The sequence below is a fragment of the Hypanus sabinus genome, chromosome 6 (genome assembly GCF_030144855.1).
Source record: "Hypanus sabinus isolate sHypSab1 chromosome 6, sHypSab1.hap1, whole genome shotgun sequence".
In the NCBI taxonomy this organism is placed as follows: Eukaryota; Metazoa; Chordata; class Chondrichthyes; order Myliobatiformes; family Dasyatidae; genus Hypanus; species Hypanus sabinus.
The window spans coordinates 15,897,130-15,923,701 of NC_082711.1; the positions used below are offsets into that span (position 1 = coordinate 15,897,130).

The window sequence follows — 26,572 nt, forward strand, 5'->3', positions numbered from 1 at the left end:
GGATGTCATAGTTGTAGGTGGAGAGTTCGATTCTCCACCTCAAAATTTTATCATTTTTGATTTTGCCCCGCTGTTGGTTGCTGAACATGAACGCAACTGAGCGCTGGTCGGTCAGCAAGGTGAACATTTTGCCAGCGAGATAGTGCCTCCAGTGCCTAATAGCTTCCACTATGGCCTGGGCTTCTTTCTCCACCGTGGAGTGCCGAATTTCAGGGCCCTGAAGGGTACGAGAGAAGAATGCTACAGGCCTTTCTGCCTGATTGAGGGTAGCAGCTAGCGCGAAGTTGGAGGCGTCACTCTACTCGGAAGGGAATGGTCTCATCCACCGCGTGCATCGTTGCTTTGGCAATGTCCCCTTTAATGCGGCTGAAGGCCGAGCGGGCCTCGGCTGAGAGGGGAAATGCGGTGGACTTGACCAGGGGGCGGGCTTTGTCTGCGTAGTGAGGGACCCATTGGGCGTAATAGGAAAAGAAGCCCAGGCACCGTTTGAGGGCTCTGAGGGTGGTGGGAAGAGGGAGTTCCAACAGGAGGTGCATACGGTCGGGGTCAGGGCCAATGACCCTGTTCTCCATGACATACCCAAGGATTGCAAGTCGGGTGGTTCCGAACACACACTTGTCCCTGTTATAGATGAGGTTAAGAGCTTTGGCCGCTTGGAAAAATCATTGGAGGTTGGTGTTATGATCCTGCCAGTTGTGACTGCAGATGGTGATGTTATCCAAATATGGGAACGTGGCCTTCAGTTGGCAGTGGTCCACCATCCGGTCCATTTCCGTCTGGAAGACAGAGCCACCATTCGTGACACCCAAGGGGATGCGCAGGATGTGATAGAGCCTGCCGCCAGCCTCAAAGGTGGTGTAGGGGCGGTTCTTTGGGCGGATGGGGAGCTGACGGTAAGCGGATTTCAAGTCTATGGTCGAGTACACCTTGTACTGAGCTATCTGATTGACCATATCTGCGATGCTGGGTAGGGGGTATGTGTCAAGCTGCGTGAACCTATTGATGGTCTGGCTATAGTCCATGACCATCCTATTTTTCTGCCCGGTCCGAACAACGACCACCTGGGCCCTCCAAGGACTTGTGCTTGGCTCAATGATCCCCTCCCTGAGCAGCCACTGCACCTCCGACTTAATGAAGGCCCTGTCCCCCGTGCTGTACCTCCTGCTTTTAGTTGCCACAGGTCTACAGTTGGGGGTCAGGTTGGCGAACAGCGGTGGGGGAGGGATCTTGAGGGTGGAGAGGCTGCAAGTGGTGCCAGTAGCGCAGCCGTTGGCATGGTGTTGGGTGGGATGGGCGGGTCGGTGTGTATGTGTGGTCAGTAGCGGGGTATATGATGAAGTCCCACAAAACTGAGGATTTCTGACAGTGATTGGTGGGAGGGGCCCATCATACTCCATTGTCACACTTTTCAGGCGGCTCTGGAAGTCGAGCCCCAATAGCACAGGCGCACACAGTTGAGGCAGGACCAGTAACGCAAAGTTCCGATATTCTGTGCCCTGCACCACCGATGTTGCTACACAACCCCCTCGGATGTCTGTGGAATGCGATCCAGAAGCCATGGTGACCTTCTGGCTTATCGGCTGTGTCACAAGTCCGCAGCGTTGCACTGTGTCTGGGTGAATAAAACTCGCAGTGCTGCCCGTGTCAAACAGGCAGCTATTCCTGTGCCCCTCCACCAGGATGTCCATCATTGACCTTGCGAGCTGGTGTGGAGCACTTTGGTCGAGGGTTACGGAGGCCAGAGTTGCATCGCCGCCTTGGTGCCCAGTAAGCACCCGCGGGTCGGGGGCGGGGCGAGGTGGAGCTGACAAAGATGGCTGCCCCCATGTCTTGCACGAGGCGGGCAGGCAAGATGGCCGCCCCCATGTCTCGCACGAGGAGCTGCTTGACCCCACTCGTGGTTTGGACTTACAGGCCTTGGCAAAGTGGCCCTTCTTTCCGCAGATGAAGCAGGTAGCTTCTTGGGCCGGGCAGTGTTTTCGGGGGTGCTTTTCGAGTACACAGAAGTAACACTTCGCAGACTTGCAGCAGCTATGGTCGGTATGCTGGCGGGTCGCGGGGACTTCATGGACTCGCAACCGGCAGCAGCCAAGGTCGATTCACCGGCGGGTTGCGGGGTCTGCAGCGTCCACGGGGCTGGCAGGAGATAGCGCGCCTGGAGAGCATCAGCATCATGCAGAGCGGCCTCCAGCGTGTCGGCCAGCTCGATTGCCAAATGTAAGGTAAGATCGGTGTGCTCCAGCAGCCGCTGGTACATGTACACTGACCTGATCCCTGTAACAAAGGTGTCTCTTACGAGCAGCTCCGCATGCTGCTCTGCCATCAGTCCCCTGCAGTCGCAGGCCCGCTCGAGTGTCTGTAGGGCCCAAACAAACTCAATGCTCGACTCTCCGGCCCACTGCCGCCATGTCGCTATGCGATGTCTTGCGTAGACGGTGTTCACCGGCTGCAGGTATTGTCTTTTGAGGGCGTCCAGTGCCCTTTGGTAGGTTGGCAGGTCCCTGATCAGGGAGTAGACCCGCGGACTGACCCTGGAGTGGAGAATTTTGTGCATCGTTGCCAGCTCGGTCACACAAATCTCCTCCAGGTACAATTGGAAGCATGCAAGCCAGAGTTCAAAAGCGATGCTAGCTTCCGGAGATTGAGGGTCAATATCCAATCTGTCCGGTCATAAAATGCTCTCCATGTTTTTAAAATTGCTGCTAATAAAATTGATGCACCATCAATAAACTATCGGAGACGGGAGGGGAACGAGAGGCTTTTATTAGCAGCAGAAGTGACCACAACATCTTGGAGACTGAGGGAGGAGCAGTAACTCCAATCACCTTTATACAGGGGTCTGTGGGAGGAGCCACAGGAGTAGTCAGCAGAGGGGCATGTCCAGACAGGTATACATATAGTTTACCACACTATAGCCCTCTGTTTTACTAAGCTCCATGTACCTATCTAAAAGCCTCTTAAAAGATCCTATCATATTCACCTCTACCACCGTTGCTGGCAGCCCATTCCATGCACTCACCACTCTCTGAGTGAAAAAACTTACCCCTGACATCTCTTCTGTATCTACTCCCCTGCACCTACCTGTGTCTTCTTGTGGCAACCATTTCAGCCCTGGGAAAAAGACTTTGACTATCCACATGATCGGTGCCTCTCATCGTCTTTTACACCTCTATCAGGTCACCTCTCATCCTCCTTCGCTCCAAGGAGAAAAGGCCAAGTTCACTCAACCTATTCTTATAAGGCATGCTCCCCAGTACAGGGAACATCCTTGTAAATCTCCTCTCTATGGCTTTCACATCCTTCCTGTAGTGAGGCAACCAGAACTGAGCACAGTACTCCAAGTGGGGTCTGACCAGGGTCCTATATAGCTGCAACATTACTTCTCGGCTCCTGATTTCAATTCCACGATTGATGAAGGCCAATACACCGTATGCCTTCTTAACCACAGAGTCAACCTGCACAGCTGCTTTGAGTGTCTTAGACACAGACCCTAAGATTCCTCTGATTCTCACACTGCCAAGAGTCTTACCATTAATACTATATTCTGCCATCATAATTGACCTACCAAAATGAACCACTTCACACTTATCTGGGTTGAACCCCATCTGCCACTTCTCAGCCCAGTTCTCCCTCCCACTGCAGGATATCTTGGACGCGATCTGAAACATCCTGGACCCTGGCACTTGGGAGGCAATCTACCATCCGAGTTTCTTTCCTGTGTCCACAGGATCGCCTGTCTGACCCCCTAACTATAGAGTCCCCTATCACTACCGCCTTACTCTTCCCTTCCCTACCCTTCTGAGCCACAGGGCCAGACTCTGTGCCAGAGGCACGGCCACTGTCGTTTCCCCCAGGTAGGCTGTCATCCCCATCCCCCCCACAACAGTACTCAAACAGGAGTACTTATTGTCAAGTGGTATAGCAGCAGGGATACTCTTCCCATTTTCTCTTCTGATTGTGACCCACTTGTCTGTCTCCTGTGGCCCCAGTGTGACTACCTTCCTGTAACTCCTCTCTGTCTCCTCCTCGCTCTCCCTGACTAGGTGAAGGTCATCGAGCTGCATCTCCAGTTCCTTAACTTCGTCCCTCAGGAGCTGCAGCTCAACACCTGGTGCAGAAATGGCCATCCGGGAGGCTGGGAGACTCCAGGACCCCCCACACCTGACAGTGAGCACAGAAAATCTGGCCTCACACACATACTAGCAACACACACAAAATGCTGGTAGAACACAGCAGGCCAGGCAGCATCTATAGGATGAAGTACAGTCGACCCAAGGGTCTCGGCTGAAATGATGACTGTACTTCTTCCTATAGATGCTGCCTGGCCTGCTGTGTTCCACCAACATTTTGTGTGTGTTGTAGATTTCCTCGTGTTTGCACTCACACACATACTTCCTGCCTTGTCTCATCCTGTTACCGCCTCAGCCTGTTGAGCCAAAGCCCTACTACTCTGCTGCCCGCTCTGACGCTGACTGGAAACGGCAGTCTTTTTAAACCTTTCCTGCTCTACTGGCTGACGTCATGCGCCTGTGCAGTTTCGCCTCTCTTTAACCCGAGTAGTAAAAAACACCCTTCATCCTGAAAAATCAACAGTTCACAAGCAGCCTTCTTGCTCTGAATTAAAAACGGTTGAAGATACCTTGCCTTTTTAAACCTTTCACGTTGTACTGGCTGACATCAGTAGAGATTATATTTTCTATATAATCATTAGGACGTGTAAAACAGTTATATTCAAATCATATATGTAGGAAGCATACAATGTAAAGTATTCCTGGATTATAACATGTTCCTCATTCAACTTTTAAACATTCAGTTAGTTAAATAGTTCTACCTCTACAGATACTGCCAGACCAACTGATTATATTAAAACCACCTTTTTTGTTCTTTCATGTCAGACTGAACCGCGATATGATCTAACACAAGGAAATCTGAAGATGCTGGAAATTCAAACAACAACACACACAAAATGCTGGTTCTTTCCTTTCGGTTAGTCCTGACGAAGGGTCTCGGCCCAAAACGTCGACAGCGCTTCTCCCTATAGATGCTGCCTAGCTTGCTGTGTTCTACCAGCACTTTGTGTGTGTTGTTGCTTGATATGATCTCTTCATTATCTTAAATGTTATTTGGTAAAAAAGGTGGTAAAAGCAATGGTTCGGCTATGCTGTTGCTTTTAAAATTTTACTGGATGACTGGCATTGTATTTAAAATAAAAATAGAAAATGCTGGAAATATTTGAGGTCAGGCTGCATCTGTGGGAAAGAAACTAAGTTATATAGTAATAGAGAAGTATAGCACAGAAACAGGCCCTTCAGCCCTTTTAGTCCATGCTGAAACCATTTAAACTGCCTACTCAATCGACCTGCATTGAGACCATAGCCCTCCATATCCCTACTATTCACATACTTATCCAAACTTCTCTTAAACATTGAAATCAAACTTGCATGCACCAGTTGTGCTGGTTGCTCATTTCACACTCTCACGACTCTCTGAATGAAGTTTTCCGATATGTTCCTCTTAAACTCCTCATCCCATGTCCTCTGGTTCTAGTCCCACCTAACCTCAGTGGAAAAAGCCTGCTTGCATTTACCCTATCTATACCTCTCATAATCTCTTCATTATCTTAAATGTTATTTGGTAAAACATTTCTTGATTAACACTGTCATGCATCCTTTTTTTTGCTATTTTAAAGTTCTTAGTTTCTGGGTAATGTACGTCAACAAAGCTGCTTATATTTAAGATAAAAATAGAAAGTGCTGGAAACACTAGAGGTCAGGCTGCACCTGTGGGAAGATCTTTTCAGATTGAAAACACGTCAGAACTGGGGAAAGACAAAAGAAACTTGTTAACCTGCAGGGAGGGGGGAGGATGGAGGGTGGTCACATTGTCATTAGGTAACAAGTGTTGGTAAGCGGTAGTGAAGGGGGTAACTTCATAGTTATGATTACGGATAGGCCTTTCTATGGCTGCAAATGAGACTCCAGGATGGCATATTTCCTCCCTGGTGCCATTGTCAAAGATCTCAGCAGAACAGCACGTTTCAAAGGGAGAGGTTGAGTAGCCAGAAGCCATGGTGCATCTTGGTATCCACGTATTAGTAAAGCTCTGCAAAGTGAATTTAGGGAGTTCAACAGAAGATTTAATATCACAAATTGATATAGGAATAATAGAGTTGATATTGTTGCTGGTATTAATTTCACTAATGTTTATTGGGATTGCCCTGGTACTAAGGGAGTAATTGGATCAGAATTTATAAGTGTCCAGGAAAGTTTTCTGAAGCAAAGGTCCTATTAGAAAAGGGGCTACACATCGCTTTGTGTTAGGAAAATGAGGCTGGACAGATGGTTGATTTGTCAGTGGGGGAGTACTTTGGGACCAGTAACTACAGCTATGGAAAAAGATAGGACTACGGTATAAAAGTTAGTCATAAGTTGGGAGATGGCTAATTTCAATGGCGTCAGATAGGAAATCACAAAAGTTGATTGAGAAAGGCTGTTAGTAGGTAAAGGGATATTCCAGTAAGCGGGAGATTCTGAACAGTGAAATAGGAGGAGTTTAGTGTCAATGTGGCTGAAGGGGTGCAGGTGGAAGTTTCAGGTACTTCCTGTTAAAGTGAAGGGTAAGGTTTTGTCAGTTTTGTAAATTAACTAATGTTAAAACTACTCAAGTTGCCATGAAGGGTGATGACAAAATATTTTGTCAAATTTTAAGTATTCCTTTTTAGGAAGTGGTAAATGAACAGAAGTGTTGTGGAATATGTGGACTGAAATGAAATGCTTTACAATGAAGTCCCTTCAGCCAACCAAGTCTGCACTGACCATGGTGACAATCTAACTAAGCTCACCTCTGCACATGGTCCTTTTATGTCTGTTCTCAGCTTGTTCATGTGCCGGTCTAAATGCCTCTTAACATTGCTCTCATATCTGCTTCCACCAACTCTCCTGGCAGTGCATTATAAGAACCTTTGTGTGCATATATAAAGAATTGCTTTGCCCATCTCCTTTAAACTTTTCCTCTTTTGCTTTATAGCTATGCCTTGTAGTATTTGACTTTTCCAGCCTGGGAAGAAGACTATCTGCCCTATCTACAGTAAATCAAAAGCTAATTAATTTAAATATACAGTGCAGAACAGACCCTTCTGGCCCATTAAGGTATTCCTTGCCCAGTAGCTCACTAATTAGCCCTAGCCTAATCACAGGACTATTTACAAGGACCAATTAACTTACTAGCCAGGAATCTTTGGACAGTGAGGGGAAACCCATGTGTATACAGGAAGAATATAGAAGCTTTCTTACAGAGCACACTGGAATTAAACTCCATACTCCAGCACCCCAAGCTGTAATAGCTTTGTACTAACTGCTGCTGTGGCGCCCCTATCTATCCCTAGCTGTAGGATCTTTTTAGATTGCCACCACTGATATCTGGTACAGGTCACAATTTGTTGCTCATTACGGCACTGTGGAGCTTATTCAATCTTCACACTCAAGAAATGATTCAGTTTAGTTTTCCCTGAAGAGTTGGCAGGATGGTGCAGGAATTTAACACTTGCACGTTGAGGGAGTGCTTATGAATACTTCTCCAAGGTGCAAGCATTCACAAAGAACCTTCACAAGCATTATTCCTCCTAGCCAGCAATGCCAGGCTGTAATTTAGAGTGTCTCTGATAAAAAATTATACTAGAGACAGGATTTGTTCTTCGCCTATCAATTTCTGTCTTTTTGACTCACTAGGAGCACTAAGTGTAGAGTATTGACACAAATGTCAATGATAAGAAGATCTTCAAATACCAAAACTAATATAACTTGGCAAGCTTGACAATTGATATTTATAATCATTATGGAAGTTCTACAGAAAATATTAGTGACACAATGTTTTAACGTCATTATAAAGTAGTGGAATAATTTTCAATCCTAATCTTCACTTAATATTAAGGAGAATTTTGATTAAGTAGAAATTAAAATAAAATATTTGGAAGGGCATTGCACCAGAGTCTGCAACCAAGTCTGCAGATGGTAATGAATGGGCATTATATATTTCTAGGAATACTAATATGCATCAAAACATTGGGACAGAGTTGGTTTGGAAAGATTAGTTAGATTGTTGAATGGTATTAAGAACATATCAAATATAAACATGCATACCAAAGGCCACAAGAAAATAGAAGAGTAGGCCATCATGCCCAACAAGTCTATTCCTCTAATCATTATGGCTGATATATGCTGCCTTAACTCTCCTGTGCGACTTCTCCATCCCTGTAATCCTTGGACTATCAAATATTTACCAACCTCCTCTTTAAATATTTCTAATAATCCGGATTCAACCATCCACAGGGACAAAGAATTCCAGGGGTTCACCACACTCTGGGAGAAGTCATTTATACGTACCTCAGTTTTAAATGATCAGACCCTTGTTGTTTGAGACTCTCCCACTGGTGGAAACATTCCAACATCTATCCTGTCAAGCTCCCTCAGGATTTTGAATAAAGTGATTCCTCATTCTTTTTATCATCAAGGTCACCCACTATTCAAACCATGCTCCCTTCTTGCTGCAGGAGCATTAGGCAGGAGGTGCAGGAGCCTTAGGTCCCATACTACTAGGTTCAGGAACAGTTATTACCCTACAACCCATACAAACACACTGGAGGAACTCAGTAATTAATTTCTTCATTATATTTCAAATATTTTCAAGTAGTCATTGTCTTAATCCTCTCAACATTTTTATTCTGTTTTATGTCTGCAGAACCAACTACAACTGTCTTGAAAAAGTCCACAACACAAACAGAGTACACGGCAATTGTGGGAGAGAAGGTAGTCCTGGTTTGTGAAGTAGCTCAAAGTACTGTAGAAGGAACGTGGTACAGAAAAGGACAGAAAGTAAAGCTGAATAAGGCCGTAAATGCTGAATCAGAAGGCACTATACGAAGACTGGTCATTCACAATGCAAGATCTGGAGATTCCGGGGCCTATGTATTTAAAACCAAAGAGGATGAGATCACCATCAATGTAGCTGTCAAAGGTAAGACATTTAAAAATACTGTGATGTTATAGATGGTAGTAATTTCCATCAGCATTAGCCCAAAGTATGAAATGTGTGCTCCAACTATTGGCTCATCAAAACATCTTCAGTTATTACTGTGAAACATTTGATCTAAAAGTCAATAAGAATGTCTGTTCCTCGCTGTTAATGGTTGCAGTGTTAAGAAAAGGTGTTCAGGTCCATTCAAGATAATCTTCAAATATTTCTTTGAGTTGCACAAAAATAATTCTGTAATTGAAAGCCTTATCATATGAAGAGTGTTTGATGGCTCTAGGTCTCTACTCATTGGAATTCAGGAGAATGAGGAATAACCTTATTGAAACCTATTAACTGTTGAAAGGCCTTGATAGAGTGGACGTGGAAAGGATGTTTCCAATGGTGGAGGAGTCTAAGACCAGAGGACACAGACTCAAAATAGAGGGATGTCCTTTTAGAACAGAGACGAGGAAGAATTTCTTTAGTCAGAGAGTGGTGAATCTGTGGAATTTGTTGCCTCTGATGGCTGTGGAGGCCAAATCATTGGGTATATTTAAGGACACAAGTTGATAGATTCTTGATTAGTCAGGGCATGAATGGATATTCAATGGTTCATAGGTTTGAAAGGATTCATAGGTTCATTTTATTGTCAAAGTATGCATGTACAATACAATTCTGATATTTGTCTTCTCCAGATAACCATGTACAGAAAAACCCTTGGGTGTCATTGAAACAAAAGACATCAAATCACCCATCCCCCACACATGTAAAGGAAAAAGAAACAAAACTCTCAAACTGCAAATCCGCTCCCCCTTCCTCCCACGAAAGTTAACCGATTTCCCACACGGAAATTTCTCTTGCAAGAAAACAGCATCAATAACATTAAACCCCCCCCCCCCCCCCCGTAAAAAGATCAGCAACAAAAGCATCAAACCCCAACCGCTCTGTCATACTTGTAAGTCCATAGTGGGTGTATTCCCTTCTGCCGCCTGCGTGGGGTGACGAGTCTATTGGGACCCTGAGGACTTGTGGAAACTGTGTGGTGGTTTCTTTCGAACTTATAGTCCTCTAACATCTTTGGACTATTTTTACCGTGCCCATGGTCTGTTCTTTTTTATCAATTATGGTATTGTCTGCACTGTTGTAACTGTATGTTAACTATAACTATATGTAACTATGTGGTTTTGTGTAGGTCTTGTAGCTTTAATTTTTGGTTTATTGGGTGGTAGAGTTGGTCTCCTGTCTGGGTTGTCTTGTTTTATTTGGTGGGTTTGGAGCTCCTTTCCGGGTAATGCGCTAGGATGGTAGCACAATATTAATACGCAGCAGCCTCTCCAGACTCTGGATTTGGGGATTACCAAATGTTATATGGATTTTCTGGTGTAGTCTGTTTTGTCGTGTGTTTTTGTGATATCATTTTGGAGGAAAGCTGTCTCATTTTTTAACTGCATTGCATTTGTGGTTTCTAAATGACAATAAACTGAACTGATACACAAAAGCTAACAGATCGTCCACATAGAAAAGCTTTGGCTCAGCGAGACTTAGACAATAATGGGTCGAGGCGAGGTCAATAACTTGTGAAGAATAGAACCAGGAGGTATGTGTGTGAGGCCGGTGCACTGGGTGCCAGGTCAGATGTGTGAAGTCCGGAGACTCCCAGCCTCCCGGACGGTCATATCTGCGCCAGGTTCGTCAAGCTGCAGCTCCTCAGGGGCCACGTTGAGGGAACTGGAGATGCAGCTCAGTGACCTTCATCTAATCGGAGAGTGAGGAGGTTTTAGAGAGGAGCTACAGGCAGGTAGTCATACTAGGGGCTGGGGAGACAGACAAGTAGGTAGCAGTCAGGAGAGGGATGGGCAAGAGTCAGATACTAGAGAGTACCTCTGTAGCTGTCCCTCTTAACTCCTGTTTGAGTACTTCTGGGGGGGTGGAATAGCCTACTAGGGGAAGCAACAGTGGCCGTGCCTCTGGCACAGTCTGGCCCTGTGGCTCAGAAGGGTAGGGAAAGGAAGAGGATGGCAGCAGTGATAGGGGATTGTATAATTAGGGGATGAGACAGGCGATTCTGTGGACGCGGGAAAGAAACTCGGGTGGTAGTTTGCCAGGGTCTGGGATGTTTCTGATCATGTCCACGATATCCTGAAGTGGGAAGCAGAACAGCCAGCGGTCATAGTACATATTGGTACCAACAACATAGGTAGGAGAAGGGAGGAGGTCCTGAAAACAGACTACGGGGAGTTAGGAAGGAAGTTGACAAGCAGGACCTCAAAGCTAGTTATCTCGTGACTGCTGCCTGTGCCAGATGACAGTGAGTATAGGAATAGAATAAGATGCAGGATAAATGTGTGGCTGGGAGATTAGAGCAGGGGGCAGAGATTCAGGTTTCTGGATCATTGGGACCTTTTTTGGGGCACGTGTGACCTGTACAAAAAGGACAGATTGCACTTGAATCCGAGGAGGACCAATATCCTGGCTGGGAGGTTTGCTAAGGCTGTTGGGGAGAGTTTAAACTGGAATTGCTGGGGGGGTGGGAACCAAACTGAAGAGATGGAGGAAGGGGCAGTTGGCTGACAAATAGAAAAAACTTGTAGACAGTGCTAGAGGGAGGATAGGCAGGTGATAGAGAAGGTTTGAGATGTATTTATTGTAATGCAAGGAGTACTATGAACAAAGTGGATGAGCTTACAGCCTGGATCAGTACTTGGAGCGATGATGTTGTGGCTGTTGCAGAGACTTGGATGACTCAGGGGCAGGAATGGTTACTTATAGAGCCAGCTTTAGGTGTTTTAGAAAGGACAGGGAGGGAGGCAAAAGAGATGGGGGCATGGCACTACTGATCAGAGATAGTGTCACAGCTGCAGAAAAGCAGGAAGTTGTGGAGGGAAGTTCGGAACAAGAAGAGGTCAATAACACTACGGGGCGTTTTTTTTTTATAGACCACCCAATAGTAACAGGGACATCGAGGAGCAGATAGGGAGACAGATTCTGGAAAGGTGTAATAATAACAGGGTTGTTGTGGTGGAAGATTTTAATTTCCCAAATGTTGATTGGCATCTCCCTAGAGCAAGGGGTTTAGATAGGGTGGAGTTTGTTAGGTGTGTTCATGAAGGTTTCCTGACACAATATGTAGATAAGCCTTTAAGAGAAGAGGCTGTACTTGAACTGGTATTGGGAAATGAACCTGGTCAGGTGTCAAATCTCTCAGTGGGAGAGCATTTTGGAGATAGTGATCACAATTCTAAGTCCTTTACCATAGCATTGGAGAAGGATAGGAACAGACAGGAAAGCGTTTAATTGGAGTAAGGGGAACTATAAGGCTATCAGGCAGGAACTTGGAAGCATAAATTGGGAACAGATGTTCTCAGCGAAATGTATGGCAAAAATGTGGCAAATGTTCAGGGGATACTTGCGTGGTGTTCACCCAATGAGACAGAAAGGATGGTGGGGTACAGGAACTGTGTTGTATAAAATGTAGTCAAGAAGAAAAGCTTATGAAAGGTTCAAAAAACTAGGTAATGATAGAGATCTAGAAGATTGGTTGTTGAAAAGAGATGGTTGTTGACTTCAGGAGGGCATGGAGCGACCACTCCCCACTGAACATTGACGGCTCCTCGGTAGAGATTGTAAAGAGCAACAAATTTCTTGGTGTTCATCTGGCGGAGAATCTCACCTGGTCCCTCAACATCAGCTCCAGAGCAAAGAAAGCCCAGCAGCGTCTCTACTTTCTGTGAAGGCTGAGGAAAGTCCATCTTCCACCCCCCCCCCTGCCCCCCCATCGTCATCACATCCTACAGGGGTTGTATTGAGAGCATCCTGAGCAGCTGCATCACTGCCTGGTTCGGAAATTACACCATCTCAGATCTCAAGACCCTGCAGCGGGTAATGAGGTCAGCTGAGAAGATCATCGGGGTCTCTCTTCCCATCATCATGGACATTTACACTACACGTTGCATCCACAAAGGAAACAGCATTATGAAGGACCCCAAGCACCCCTCATACAATCTCTTCTCCCTCCTGCTGTCTGGGAAAAGGTTCCGAAGCATTCGGGCTCTCACGACCAGACTATGTAACAGTTTCTTCCCCCAAGCTATCAGACTTCTCAATACCTGAAGCCTGGACTGACACCTTGCCCTATTGTCCTGTTTATTATTTATTGTAATGCCTGCACTGTTTTTGTGCACTTTATGCAGTCCTGTTTAGGTCTGTAGTCTAGTGTAGCTTTCTCTGTTTTTTTTTGCGTAGTTCAGTCTAGTTTTTGTACTGTGTCATGTAGCACCATGGTCCTGAAAAATGTTGTCTCATTTTTACTATGTACTGTACCAGCAGTTATGGTCAAAGTGACAATAAAAGTGACTATAGTGTCTCGGCCTGAAACATCGACAGTGCTTCTCCTCATAGATGCTGCCTGGCCTGCTGTGTTCCACCAGCATTTTGTGTGTGTTGTATGAAAGTGACTTGACTTGACTTGATTATAAGGCTAGCAGGAAGGAGATTAAGAATGAAATTAGGAGAGCCAGAAGGGGCCATGGGAAAGCCTTGGCTAGCAGGATTAAGGAAGACTCTCTACAAATATGTGAAGAGCAAGAGGATAAGACATGAGAAAATAGGACCAATTAAGTGTGACAGTGGAAAAGTGTGTATGGAACTGGAGGAGGTAGCAGAGATATTTAATGAATACTTTGCTTCAGTATTCACTATGAAAAAGGATCTTGGCGATTGTAGGGATGACTTACAGCAGACTGAAAAGCTTGAGCATGTAGGTTTTAAAAAAGAGGATATGCTGGAGCTTTTGGAAAGCATCAAGTTGGATAAATCACCTGGACCGGACGAAGTGTACCCCAGGCTACTGTGGGAGGCGAGAGAGGAGATTGCTGAGCCTCTGGTGATGATCTTTGCATCATCAATGGGGATGGGAGAGATTCCGGAGGATTGGAGGGTTACTGACGTTGTTTCTTTATTTCCTTTCTTTAGCCCAAGAAATTATAGGCCAGTAAGTCTTACTTCATTGGTTGGTAAGTTGATGGAAAAGATCCTGATAGGCAGGATTGATGAACATTTGGCGAGGCATAATATGATTAGGAATAGTCAGCATGGCTTTGTCAAAATCAGGTTGTGCCATGTGAACCTGATTGAATTTTCTGATGTGTCCAAACTCATTGATGAAGGTAGAGCAGAAGATGTAGTGTATATGGATTTTAGCAAAGCATTTGTTAAGGTGCTCCATACAAGGCTTATTGAGAAAGTAACAAGGCATGGAATCCAGGTGGATCCAAGGGAACATTGCTTTGTGGATCCAGAATTGGCTTGCCCACAGAAGGCAAAGAGTGGTTTTTGATGGGTGATATTCTGCATGGAGGTTGGTGATCAGTTGTGTGCCTCAAGGATCTGTTCTGGGAGCCTTTCTCTTCGTGATTTTTATAAATGACCTGGATGAGGAAGTGGAGAGATGGGTTAGTAAATTTGCTGATGACACAAAGGTTGGAGGTGTTGTGGATAGTGTGGAGGGCTGTCAGAGGTTACAGCAGGACATCGATAGGATGCAAAACTGGGCTGAGAAGTGGTAGATGGAGTTCAACCCAGATAAGTGTGAGGGGGTTCATTTTGGTAGGTCAAATATGATAGTAGAATGTAATATTAATGGTAAGACACTTGGCAGTGTGGAGGATCAGAGGGATCTTGGAGTCCAAGTCCATAGGACACTCAAAGCTGCTGCGCAGGTTGACTCTGTGGTTAAGAAGGCATACAGTGCATTGGCCTTCATCAACCGTGGGATTGAGTTTGGGAGCTGAGAGGTAATGTTGCAGCTATATAGGACTCTGGTCAGACCCCACTTGGAGAACTTTGCTCAGTTCTGGTCGCTTCACTACAGGAAGGATGTGGAAACCATAGAAAGGGTGCAGAATAGATTTACAAGCATGTTTCCAGGATTGGAGAGCATGCCTTATGAGAATAGGTTGAGTGAAATTGGCCTTTTCTCCTTGGAGTGATGGAGGATGAGAAGTGACCTGATAGAGGTGTATAAGATGATGAGCGGCATTGATCGTGTGGATAGTCAGAGGCTTTTTCTCAGGGCTGAAATGGCTAATAGGAGAGGGCACAGTTTGAAGGTGCTTGGAAGTAGGTACAGAGGAGATGGTGACGGTAAGTTTTTTATGCAGAGAGTGGTGAGTGCGTGGAATGGACTGCTGGCGAAGGTGGTGGAGGTAGAAACAATAGGGTCTTTTAAGAGGTTCCTGGACAGGTACATGGAGCTTAGAAAAATGGAGGGCTATGGGTAATCCTAGTTAATTTCTAATGTAAGTGCATGTGTGGCACAGCATCATGGGCTGAAGGTCCTGTATTGTGCAGTAGCCTTTCTATGTTTCTTTAACATAAAAATTGGTGGAATTTGTGGAACATCTTCCGAATACTGCTATGTTTTGAAGTTTTTACATTTCCAGTTAGCCTGTGTCCTCAAATATACCCTTTGAATTTTGCTTCATTTATTTGTTTTCTTTGGTTGCATTAAGAAGATTGTGAGTCTCTGTAACTATCATGATATTTGTCATGATGATGAGACCATTAGGTCGGGAATTCCAAGAATTGACCTTGCAACAAGTTTTCCTTCATAGGTCAGAGCATAGGATGTAAGAATTAGGACATTATGTTGTAACTGTACAAAAGAACACTTAGATGAATCCAATTGAAGACACAATGAGTTTTGTTCTGATGACCCATATTTTCTTTTGGTGATAAATGTTGCAAGGCAGGAAGACCTGCTGAAATTAACTTGAAGAACTGAAGTGTTTCTTATAGGTAACGTGTATTGGAAGAACGCAGGGTGCAAGTGCAATTAAATCTAATTTATAGGGCACCAAACAAAAAGCTCTAAATGGTATTCTAAATAGTGTCAAACTGTTGCAACTGGATTTATAGGAATATGTTGTTAATTCTACAGATTAAAAGGCTTTAAAAGATACAGCAGATGTGTCACTTGTGGGGAGTCTGAATATTAGTTATCACTGTGTTCAGTTAAGCTGCAAGTTATTGGTAACCTATGTTGGTACATGGTGAGAATCTGTCAGGTTTATTATCACTGAGATACTGTATGCCAAGAAACTTGAATGTTTTACAGGAGCAGCACAGTGTAAGACGATAGTATGTAGGCCGACTTCTTATTAAAGACAATTAGAATCTAGCATTAAAATGGCATACATGTTAATTGGCACTTGTCAGTGGATGTTTTCTAACTTTTGTAATGTGGCATGATTTGTTAATATACTTTTGATATGGAAGAATCAATGACCTTTTCTGTACCTCTCATAATGTTATGTACTTCTATTATGTCATTTGTTAGCTTCCTCTGCTCCAGGACAAACAAGCCCAGCCTATCCAGTCTTTCCCAATATCTAAAATTCTCTGGCTCAGGGCACATTCTGATAAATTTCTTCTGCACTTTCTCTAGCATCATACCCTTCCTATAGTGTGGTGACCAGAAATGCACAATTAATTTGCTCCCCACATCCTGGCTGCTGTTTGGAGGGTTGTGTATAATTCCCATCAGAGTCTTTTTACACTTACAGTTTCTTAACTCTATCCGCAAGCATTCCACATCTTCTGGTCCTATGTCTCTTCTTTCTAAGGATTTGATTTCATTTTTTTTTAAAAACAAAACCACCCCTATCTATTCAATATACATAATTGATTTAATTTTTTATTTATTATTATTAGTTTTATTTTTATTCTCTGCTGGATTATGTATTGCATTGAACGGTTGCTGCTAAGTTAACACATTTCACGTCACATGCTGGTGATAATAAACCTGATTCTGATCCTGATCAATTTTGTCTCTTTGTTACCAGAAGCTAAATTCTTATCCCTTTCCAAGCTTTTTGTCTTCTGTTTTATTTTTTGAGACTTCTATAACCTCTTTTGCACTCTCTCTCCCTTTTTTACTTTATCCTTAATTATTCAATCTGTTGAACTTGCCCTGTACTATTTAATTTAAAGCCCTATCCACAGCTCTGGTTATGCAATTCACCAGGAGCATGGCTCAGGTGGAGCCTGTCCCCATGGAATATCTCCCTCCTTTCCCACAAACTCAAACCCCCTTCTCCCACACAAATCTTTGAGCCACGCATATAGTTCTCTGATCTCAATAACCCTGTGCCAATTTGCATGTGTCTAAATAATAAAACAGAGATTATTTTTTTGATGTTCTAATTTAGTATCTAGCTGCTCAAATCCCCTCAGTAGAACTTCATTCCCAGGATCATTCTCTTCGACCTGCTCTGGACCTTCTCCAATGCCAGCACATCCTTTCTTAGATAAGGGGCCCAAAACTGCTCACAATACTCCAAATATGATCTGACCAATGCTTTATTATGTCTCAGCATTACATCCTTGCTCTTATATTCTAGTCCTCTCGAAATGAACGCTACCATTTCATTGCACTTGCCTTTCTTACCACCAACTCTACCTGCAAGTTAATCTTTAAGGGATCCTGTGCAAGGACTCCCAAGTCCCTGTGGACCTCAGATTATTGAATTTTCTCCCTGTTTAGAAAATAGTCTACATCTTTATTCCTTCTACAAAAGTCCATGACCATACATTTCCCTACGCTTTATTCCATTTAGTCTTTGCCCATTCTCCTAATCTGTCCAAGTCCATCAGCAGACTCCCTGTTTCCTCAATGCTGCCTGACCTTCCATCTATTTTTGTGTTTTCTGCAAAACTGGCAATAAAGGCATTAATTCCATCATCCAGTTCATTGACATATGTATAATGTAAGAAGAAGCAGTCCCAACACTGTCACTGCAGAACTCCACTAGTAACTGGTAGCCATCCAGAAAAAGCCTACTTTATTCTCGCTCTTTGCCTATTGAAAGACAGCCAATCTTCTGTTCAGTCTCGTATCTTTCCTGTAATACCTTATCTTGATTAGAAGCTTCACATGTGTCACTTGTCAAAGGCCTTCTGCAACATCCACTGACTTTTCCTTTGTCTATCCTGCCTGATATTTTTTCAGATAATTCCAATGGATTTGTCAGCCAAGGTTTCCCTTTAAGGAAATCATACTGACTTCGGCCTATTTTATCATGTGTCTCCAAGTATCCCAAAACTTCCTCCTTAATAATGGACTCTTACATTTTGACAATTACTGAAGTCAGTCTAACTGACCTATAATTTCCTGTCTTTTGCCTCCCTGCCTTCTTAAAGAGTGGAGTGACACGTGCAATCTTCAAGTCCTTTGAAACTATTCCAGAATCAAGTGGTTGTTGATCTTGGGCTTTATTGTAATGCAGGAGGCCTGATGGTGAAAAGTAGTAGGGGCAGGAGGGAGCACAGAGTACATGCCACAGTCTTATTAGATATTGGAATAGAACTGAGTGGTTTATTGCTATTTCTGTATTTCCATATGACTGCAGCAGCATGAATACTCATGAGCAGATTTATTGGGCTCAGTTGACTGTTGATGTGCCCAGATATGATAGATTGATACCTTTTCCACCTATCACCTCTCTGCTCCTCACTCCCCTCCCTCCCCCCCCCCCCACCTGGCTCCACCTATCCCCTTTTAGGTTTTACTCTTTCCCTTCTCCCCACCACATTTTACTGGCTTCTTTCCCCTTCTTTTCTAGTCTGTTGAAGGGTTTAGCCCGAAACATTGACTCTTTATTCCTCCTTGCAGATACTGCCTGACTGCTGAGTTCATTCAGCATTGTGCGTGTGTTGCTCAATCATTTTAATTCTGTTTTGATACTGTATTTCGATTCAGCCTAGTAGCTTATTTAGGCCCTATCAGATACGGTAAAGAAAATTACCCATATTGATGTGGATCTACAGTCACATAGGCTAGATCAGTTAAAAAAAACAGCAGATTGCCTCCTTTAAAGGACTTTAGTGAACCAGTTGTGATTTTTATAACATAGAAAATAGAACAGTACAGCACAGTATGGGCCCTTTAGGCCATGATGTTGTGCCAACCAATATAAACATACTCTATGATCAAGCTAACACAGCCCTTAACTCTCCACTTTTCTTGCATCCATGTGACTAAGTCTTTTAAATGTATCTTCTTCATTAGCCACTATCACCATCCTCAGCTTTGCATTCCATATTCCCACCACTCTGTATATAAATAAAAATTCTCCCCTAAACTTTTCTCCACATAAGCAGGTGTCCTCTGGCTTTGGCCACTGCCTCTGTCTCCTGGAGCAAAGTGATTGGTTGTCTACTCTATCTATGCCTCTCATAATCTATATACTGCCATTAAGTCATCTCTCTCCTTCCATCACTCCAGAAAATCCCAGTCACTCATCCTCTCCTCACAGTAGTCTAGTAGTTTTAATTATTATCAAAGGTAGAGTTTAAGCTCATTTTTTCAGATGATGAGTTCACCACTCTAATATAGCCCAACACTCTACTTTTCTTGATGTTGGGATTAAATATAAATTATGGAATTAATTATTTGGCTCAGGAGGTGTGGCCATGGACTTGGCTAATGAAGAAAATAGCACGAATTGATCCAGTGTATAACAGCACTGTGGACAGTTGCAAAAGAAGAAGGGTTGGGTATGAAGCTAGCAACCCCATTCTGTAAAACCCAGAGCTACAGAAACCCCAATGGAAGCTCCAGCTACCTCATCCCTGGGAGAGGAAGGATCTTTGACTGGAAGACATATGAAGTTATATGATGAAAGCTGCAAGTCCATGGAAGTCACAGGGCCTATCTTCCTGCTATCATCCAGGACCACCATTATTGGAATATTAAATGTAAAGATCATGTTTGAAAGTGAAGAAGATGGGGTGGATAGGACATGCTACACCAACATTCCCAGGCAAGTGCTAATGTAGTCCCTAGGGAAAGTGGAAAAGAAGCTGGCCAAAGAACACCTGATGATGTGCCTTGAAGCTTGAAAGACTGGCCCAGGACAGAATATTCTGGAAGCTACTGTCGACAGCCTATGCCTCGGTAGGGGTAGTGGTCTTAAATAACTAATGACTGATTCAGTATTTACATTCAAATATGGTTGGAAGAATGTGAGAGTTAATGTTTTTTGATGAGATAGCTTGATGGGATTACCTGCATCAATAAAGTTTGATTTTATTGCACAGTGTCCAAGCTGATATTGATCCTTCAGTCAATATACTTAAAATATATTACCTGGTTGTTTGTGGAAGCTTGCAGTGAGCTGCTGACTTTTCTATGTTACAGCTGTGACTATAGTTCAGAAGTACCTATTGTTTGTAAACTGTGAGGCCATGAAAGGCAAGAAATTTTGAGAAAAAGTATCAATATAAATTATTTTAATATATTTTCATTTGCAGAGCCAGAACCAGCATTTATCAGTAAAGAATCAGTTCAGAAGGAGGTGAAGGTTCAAGCCTCAGAGAATGCTGTTCTCAGCTGTGAAGTGACACAACTCAAAACTGAAGTCAAGTGGTCCAAAGATGGAAAAATTCTCGCTCCCAACCAAAAAGTTAAACTTGTTTCTGAAGGTAGAATTAGAAAACTTATTATTCAGAATGCAGAGCTGAAGGATGGAGGCAGTTATATCTGTGAAACAGCTGGAGAGAAATTGATTTTCCATCTTGAGGTTACAGGTTAGAAATTACTGATTTACTTATTGATTATCAATTTATATGTTTTGAAGATATTCCCAGAATTTAATAATTTCTCATGGAATACTTCCTAATACAAGCCAGGGATTATTTTTTGTGCAGATGGTTGATTTCGATTATTGTGTTATCTATCATTGGAGTTGTGGCAGAAACCATATCTGAGTTTGTAAACATCTGACATACCACCAGATTTGAAGTGCGAATAAAGTTTTTTATAATTAGTTCCCAAGAATTATTAATAATTGATGATAATCGATCTGTAAATTTGAAAAGTCAAGATTGATTGTTTTTTAGCCAAAGATATTTGGGTCTCATTGAATGACAGGACATCCCTTTAGAACAGAGATGAGAAGGATTTCTTTAGCCAGTGGGTGGTGAACCTGTGGAATTCATTGCCCCGGACTGCTGTGGTGGCCAAATCATTGGATATTTTTTAAGCGGAGGTTGATAATTAGTAGGGATATTTCAGATTATGGGGAGAAGTCAGGAGAACGGGGTTGAGAGGGATAATTAGTCAATCACGATGGAATGGCGGAGTAGATTTGATGGCTAAATGGCCTAATTTTGCTTCTATATCTTATGACCTTATGGACTTAGCTGGTTTGAAGGTCTCATTGGCCTTTCACTGTTCCTTAGAGGATTAAGAATTACTTGAGAGATTCTATTAATGTATTTGTGATGGTGAAAATATGGAGATGAAATTTCAATCTAAGAGCCAAAGGGCTGCACGTGGTGTAAGTAAAGTGCAAAGGTATAGGTTGAGTTCACTGTTGAGTAAGAGGATTCCCATGTTGCTTTTCTAAAGTTATAACGTATCAAAATACCCCTTAAATATGTTATTCCATGTTTCCTTTTTAGTGTCAGGTTGGATTCTTCCTCTTTACAAGGAGCTTTGGAATATCCAGTGTATGGTGATAGTTTGGATATGCTATTGACAGCTAAAATTAATTTGGAGCCTGTTCAGATATTAGAAATTTATAATGTTTACTTTTTTATGTCATAAATGTATTAAGTGGGTGTTCCTATCAGATCTTTGTCAGTATTTAGTTCATAGTTCACTAGTTTATTTCTGCCGCTTCTCTGTACCAACTGAACTTTTCTTGATTGCAGAACAAAAAGCAGGGTTTTGCAATACAGATTTAATTCAGAGGAGAGTGACAGTTCAGCAGTCAGAGAATGCTACACTCTGGTGTGAAGTGTCACAGCCCAGAACAGAGGTAAAATGGTTCAGAGGTGAAAAACTACTCAGTCAAAATAAAAAAATGAAACTTGAATCTGAGGGTTCATTTCGAAAGCTTATCATTCATAATGTGGAATCAAAAGATGGAGGTGAATACACATGTGAAGCCGGCGGAGAAAAACTGGTCTTCAATGTTCAGGTTGCAGGTTAGTAACTCTTTAAGAATATCCCAGCCTTGTTACCCCTTTAGCACCTTACTTCAGCTAGAATCAATTTGCTGGAGAGGCAAGAAGTGGGAAGATTGTACAGTTGAAAGTTTGGCTGGTGCAGAGGGGAGGGCTTCAAGTATTTGGATCATTTGGCAGCCTTAGATGAAACAGAATTTGTTGGGTGGATCCAGGAGGGTTCTTGACACACTATTTAGATACACCACTAAGGAAGCAGCAATGCTTGATCTTATATTGGAAAACGAGCCTGAGGTTTATGAACAGTGGTCATAACTAAGTTTTCAGGATAAGGATAAGGCTATCTTTGGGTAAAATGCTTAATTGGAAAAGGCTAATTACAACAACATCAGGGAAGAACAAGGAAAAACCAATTGGGAGTAGGTTATTGAGCAAGTCTACATCAGACATGTGGGAATCATTTAAAGGCCAGCAGATCAGAATTCAGGACCAATATATTCCCATGAGGATGAAAAACAAGAATGGCTAGCTTTAGGAATCATCTACACAGCTTCTCTGGAAATTCTTGGAAAATTCCCATTTATTCTCTCCATCCACTTATTTCTTTGTATATATTCTTACACCTGTCTGTGAACATCCTCTCCTTCCTACCCCCCTCCCCATCTCTATTCTCCTCTCCTGCACTTGGGAGGACAAGGGGCAGAAGCTTAAGCACATCGTTGTGATGCTTGAGGAATCCAGAGTACTGGTGAATACTTATATGGTCACAGGGAGAATATGCAAGCTACACAGGCAGAGCCATAAAGGAAAATCAGGAGGGCTCAAAGAAGGCATAAAGTTGCTCTAGCAGACAAGCTGAAAGAGAATCCTAAGGGCTTCTACAAGATCAAAAGAATAGAAAAGGGCAAATTTGGTTCTCTTGAAGATCAGCTTGGTCATCTGTGCATGGAGCTGGAAGAAATGGGGGAGATCATAATATGCTATTTTGCATCTGTATTTACTCGGAAGATGGAGAACTAAAGCGAAATTGGAATGAGGTCATGGATGTATATAGATTTCGGAGGAGTTGTTGTTGCTGTCTTGCTTGTGCAGAAATTGCATTGATTCTAACATATTTAAGACAATCTTAGCCACAGGTGAGGTACCAGAAGATGGGAGGATAGCTAATGTTATTCTGTTGTTTAAAAAACTCTTTTAAGAAAAAAAAACGGGCAAATTGTAGGCCAATGAGCCTGATGTTAGTAGTGGGTAAATTATTGGAAGGTATTTTAAGGACAGTATATATAAGCATTTGGAATGCACTGCCTGAGTCAGTGTGGAGGCAGATATACTAGTGAAATTTAAGAGACTACTAGACAGGTATATGGAGGAATTTAAGGTGGGGGTTTATATGGGAGGCAAGGTCGGCACAACATTGTGGGCTGAAGGGCCTGTACTGTGCTGTACTATTTTATGTTCTACAGACAGGGCCTGATTAGGGATAATCAACATGGCCTTTTGCGTGGGAGGTCGTGTCTGACCAATGTTATAGAGTTATTCAAGGAAGTTACCAGAAAAGTGTTAATATGATGATGATGATTATTATTATTATTATTATTATTTTATTTGCTTTTTGTAGTTGCACAGTTTGTTGTCTTTTGCCCATTACTTGTTTGTCTTGTGTGTAGCCTTTCATTGATTCTTTTGTGTTTCTTTGTATTTACTGTGAATATCTTCAAGAAAATGAATCTCAGGGTTGTATATGGAGACATTCATTATGTCCTTTGATAATAAATTATTTTGAACTTTGAACTTTTAAACTCTGAACTTTCACATAAAGAATTTCAGAAGATCCTGTATTAATGGTGTCATTGCGAGTAGTGAGAGGTTGGTTTAAGAGTTTTGCAGTGGTGGTTTAGGTAGTTGAAATGATAGTATTAAACAACTGGGGGGGAGTGGGAGATCAACCAGTGAGATGCATAATGACAAGTTACATTATTTTGTGATTGATTGGGGTTCAGAAAGATAGTTTTTCCAGTGATGTTAGTTGACTCAAAGCATACCAGTGTTCGTGAAGGATTGACTTCCAAAGAATGTTAGGTTATTAACATCCAATTAATGTTAGGTCGATTATTAGCACATTTCTTTTAGGAATAGATCACCAGAATTAATTCCTCTTTCCCATTATGCTGATTAGTTTTCCTAAAGAATCTTTATCAATCTTATTATTTATTTCAATAATCTCTCTAACATGCCAATTTATTTGCAGAAATAGTAACTGGATTTGCAAATAAAGATAAAGTTCAGAAGCAGATAAAGGTCCGTCAATCAGAGAATGCAACTCTCAGCTGTGAATTGTCACAATCCAAAACTGCAGTCAAATGGTTGAAAGATGGAAAATCGCTCAGTCAGAGTAAAAAAATGAAACTTGAAACCGATGGTAAAATTCGAAAGCTTATCATTCATAATGTTGAATCGAAGGATGGAGGTGAATATATATGTGAAGCAGCCGGAGAGAAACTGAGTTTTAACGTTCAGGTTACAGGTTTGTAATGTCTGAAAAGATCTTTACCTTTTGTCAGCACATTATCAATTCAATTACAGCAGAATCAAAATTTTGCTTTCTTTTATTTTCTATTTTTTTAATTTGGGTTTTGTTTGTTTATTTGCTGCAATTTATATTATACAAAATTATATAAAAGCAGGATACATTGAGTTAACATACAGATTGGCTAATGTGTGATTGTACGATTTACTATGGTTGAAGGCCTGAATTGCGCTCCTACTTCAGTATTTTATTTCTGAGCCTGGATAATGAGCATCAACAAGTTACTTACAAAAATGCTAAATAACTTAGTACTCCCCTTCTCGTTCATATTCATTGATGCAGAAGAATTGGCTTGATAAATGAGAGGAGGCTAAATTGCCAAATTGTCTGGAAATTAGGAGGGAAATGCAGTGGACAGATTCAATACTTTGGCAGATTTGGAATAATCCAAGATAATTGGGAGTGAGAAGGTCACATTTTGGGAGTGAAACAGTGCCGATGAAGGTGTAGATGGGTGTGGATTGATTTGGCATCATGTCTTGAAGTGAGGAATCCACTGCAATCTACTTATTTATGAAAAATTAAACAGTTGTTCAATCTCTTATTTACATAAGATTTCCATTTGTTTAGGTACTGGTAACAAAGACTTTTTTCCTACATACTGAATAATTCTTAGGCCAAGAGTTTATGGCATTGGTAATTTAGCACTTGGAAAATGTATTTTTCTGAACTCATATATAAATGCATTTTGTATTGTGGTGAAGCAACGATTAAAGTTCAGTATTTAATGTGAGTTCTTCAGTTGACCTTTTACAGTACATTGTGGCGACCCATTTCCTGGCACATCCGAACCAGCTCACAATTAGCCAGCTTTCCGGCTAAGGGAGATAGCCTACGGGGGTTTGCGAGCACAGAGCTTTGGAGCCTCTGCGCCACGGGGGGGCGGGGGGGCAGGTTGAGGGAGGCTTAAAAGTGAGGCTGAGGATTTCGAATAAAGCTTTTTCTTCAACTGCTGTTACTGACTCCGTGTCGTAATTTTAGCGCTGCATGTAGCACACCGCTACAATTGGTGACCCCGACGGTCCAAATGATTTTTGGACCAGAAATGACCGACGCCGCCTCTGTTCATGCGGTTTCGTTGAAACTGCCGGGTTTCTGGACACAGCAACCGAACCTATGGTTCCAGCAAGCCGAAGCCCAATTCCACGTTCGCCAGATCACCTCAGAAGACACCCGCTACTACTACGTGGTGAGCTCCCTCGACCAGGACACAGCGGCCCAGGTCGCGGAGCTCGTACAGTCGCCCCCGGCGGACGGCAAGTACACGGAATTCAAAGCCCTGCTCCTCAGGACTTTCGGACTCTCACGGCGCGAGCGGGCTGCCCGTTTACTGCACCTGGATGGCTTGGGCGACAGACCTCCATTGGCTTTAATGAATGAGATGTTGTCTTTGGCCGACGGACACACGCTCTGCCTCATGTTTGAGCAGGCATTCTTGGAGCAGCTGCCCGAGGACATACGCCTGCTGCTGTCCGACACGGATTTTAGTGACCCCCGGAGGGTAGCAGCCCGGGCGGACTTGCTGTGGAACGCCAAAAAGGTGAGCGGGGCGTCCATTGCACAGATCTCCCAGCAGCAAACCAGTCCAGGCCCAGCCGCAGAGCCCGCCAACCCCAGGGGCAGGGGTGGGGGGCCCATCGAACACTGGTGCTTCTACCACCAGCGGTGGGGCGCAGAAGCCCGCCGTTGTCGCCCGCCCTGCAAGTTCCTGGGAAACGCCAGGGCCAGCCGCCGCTGATGGCTACGGCGGCTGGCCATCGAGATAGCCTCCTGTATGTGTGGGACAGAAGGTCGGGACGCTGGTTTTTGGTCGACACTGGTGCCAAGATCAGCGTTTTACCTCCGATGAGTTACGACACCCGCAGCAGGGCACTGGGGCCCCCCCTGAGGGCCATGAACGGCAGCACAGTAAGGACCTATGGCACCCGTCAGGTGCAGCTACAGTTCGGCTCCAGCCAGTTCACGTGGGACTTTACACTGGCCGCCGTAGCCCAACCGCTTCTGGGT

At 43.3% G+C, this 26,572-nt stretch overlaps 1 protein-coding gene across 1 annotated transcript in view; it reads left to right on the forward strand.

The window, feature by feature from the left end:
* obscnb (obscurin, cytoskeletal calmodulin and titin-interacting RhoGEF b) overlaps positions 1-26,572 on the forward strand; it is a 533,110-nt gene that overhangs the window by 51,947 nt on the left and 454,591 nt on the right. Inside the window, 4 exon segments of the mRNA XM_059971780.1 lie at positions 8,737-9,012; positions 20,320-20,595; positions 21,724-21,999; positions 24,227-24,502. Of these exon segments, the coding sequence (XP_059827763.1) occupies positions 8,737-9,012; positions 20,320-20,595; positions 21,724-21,999; positions 24,227-24,502 (1,104 nt within the window).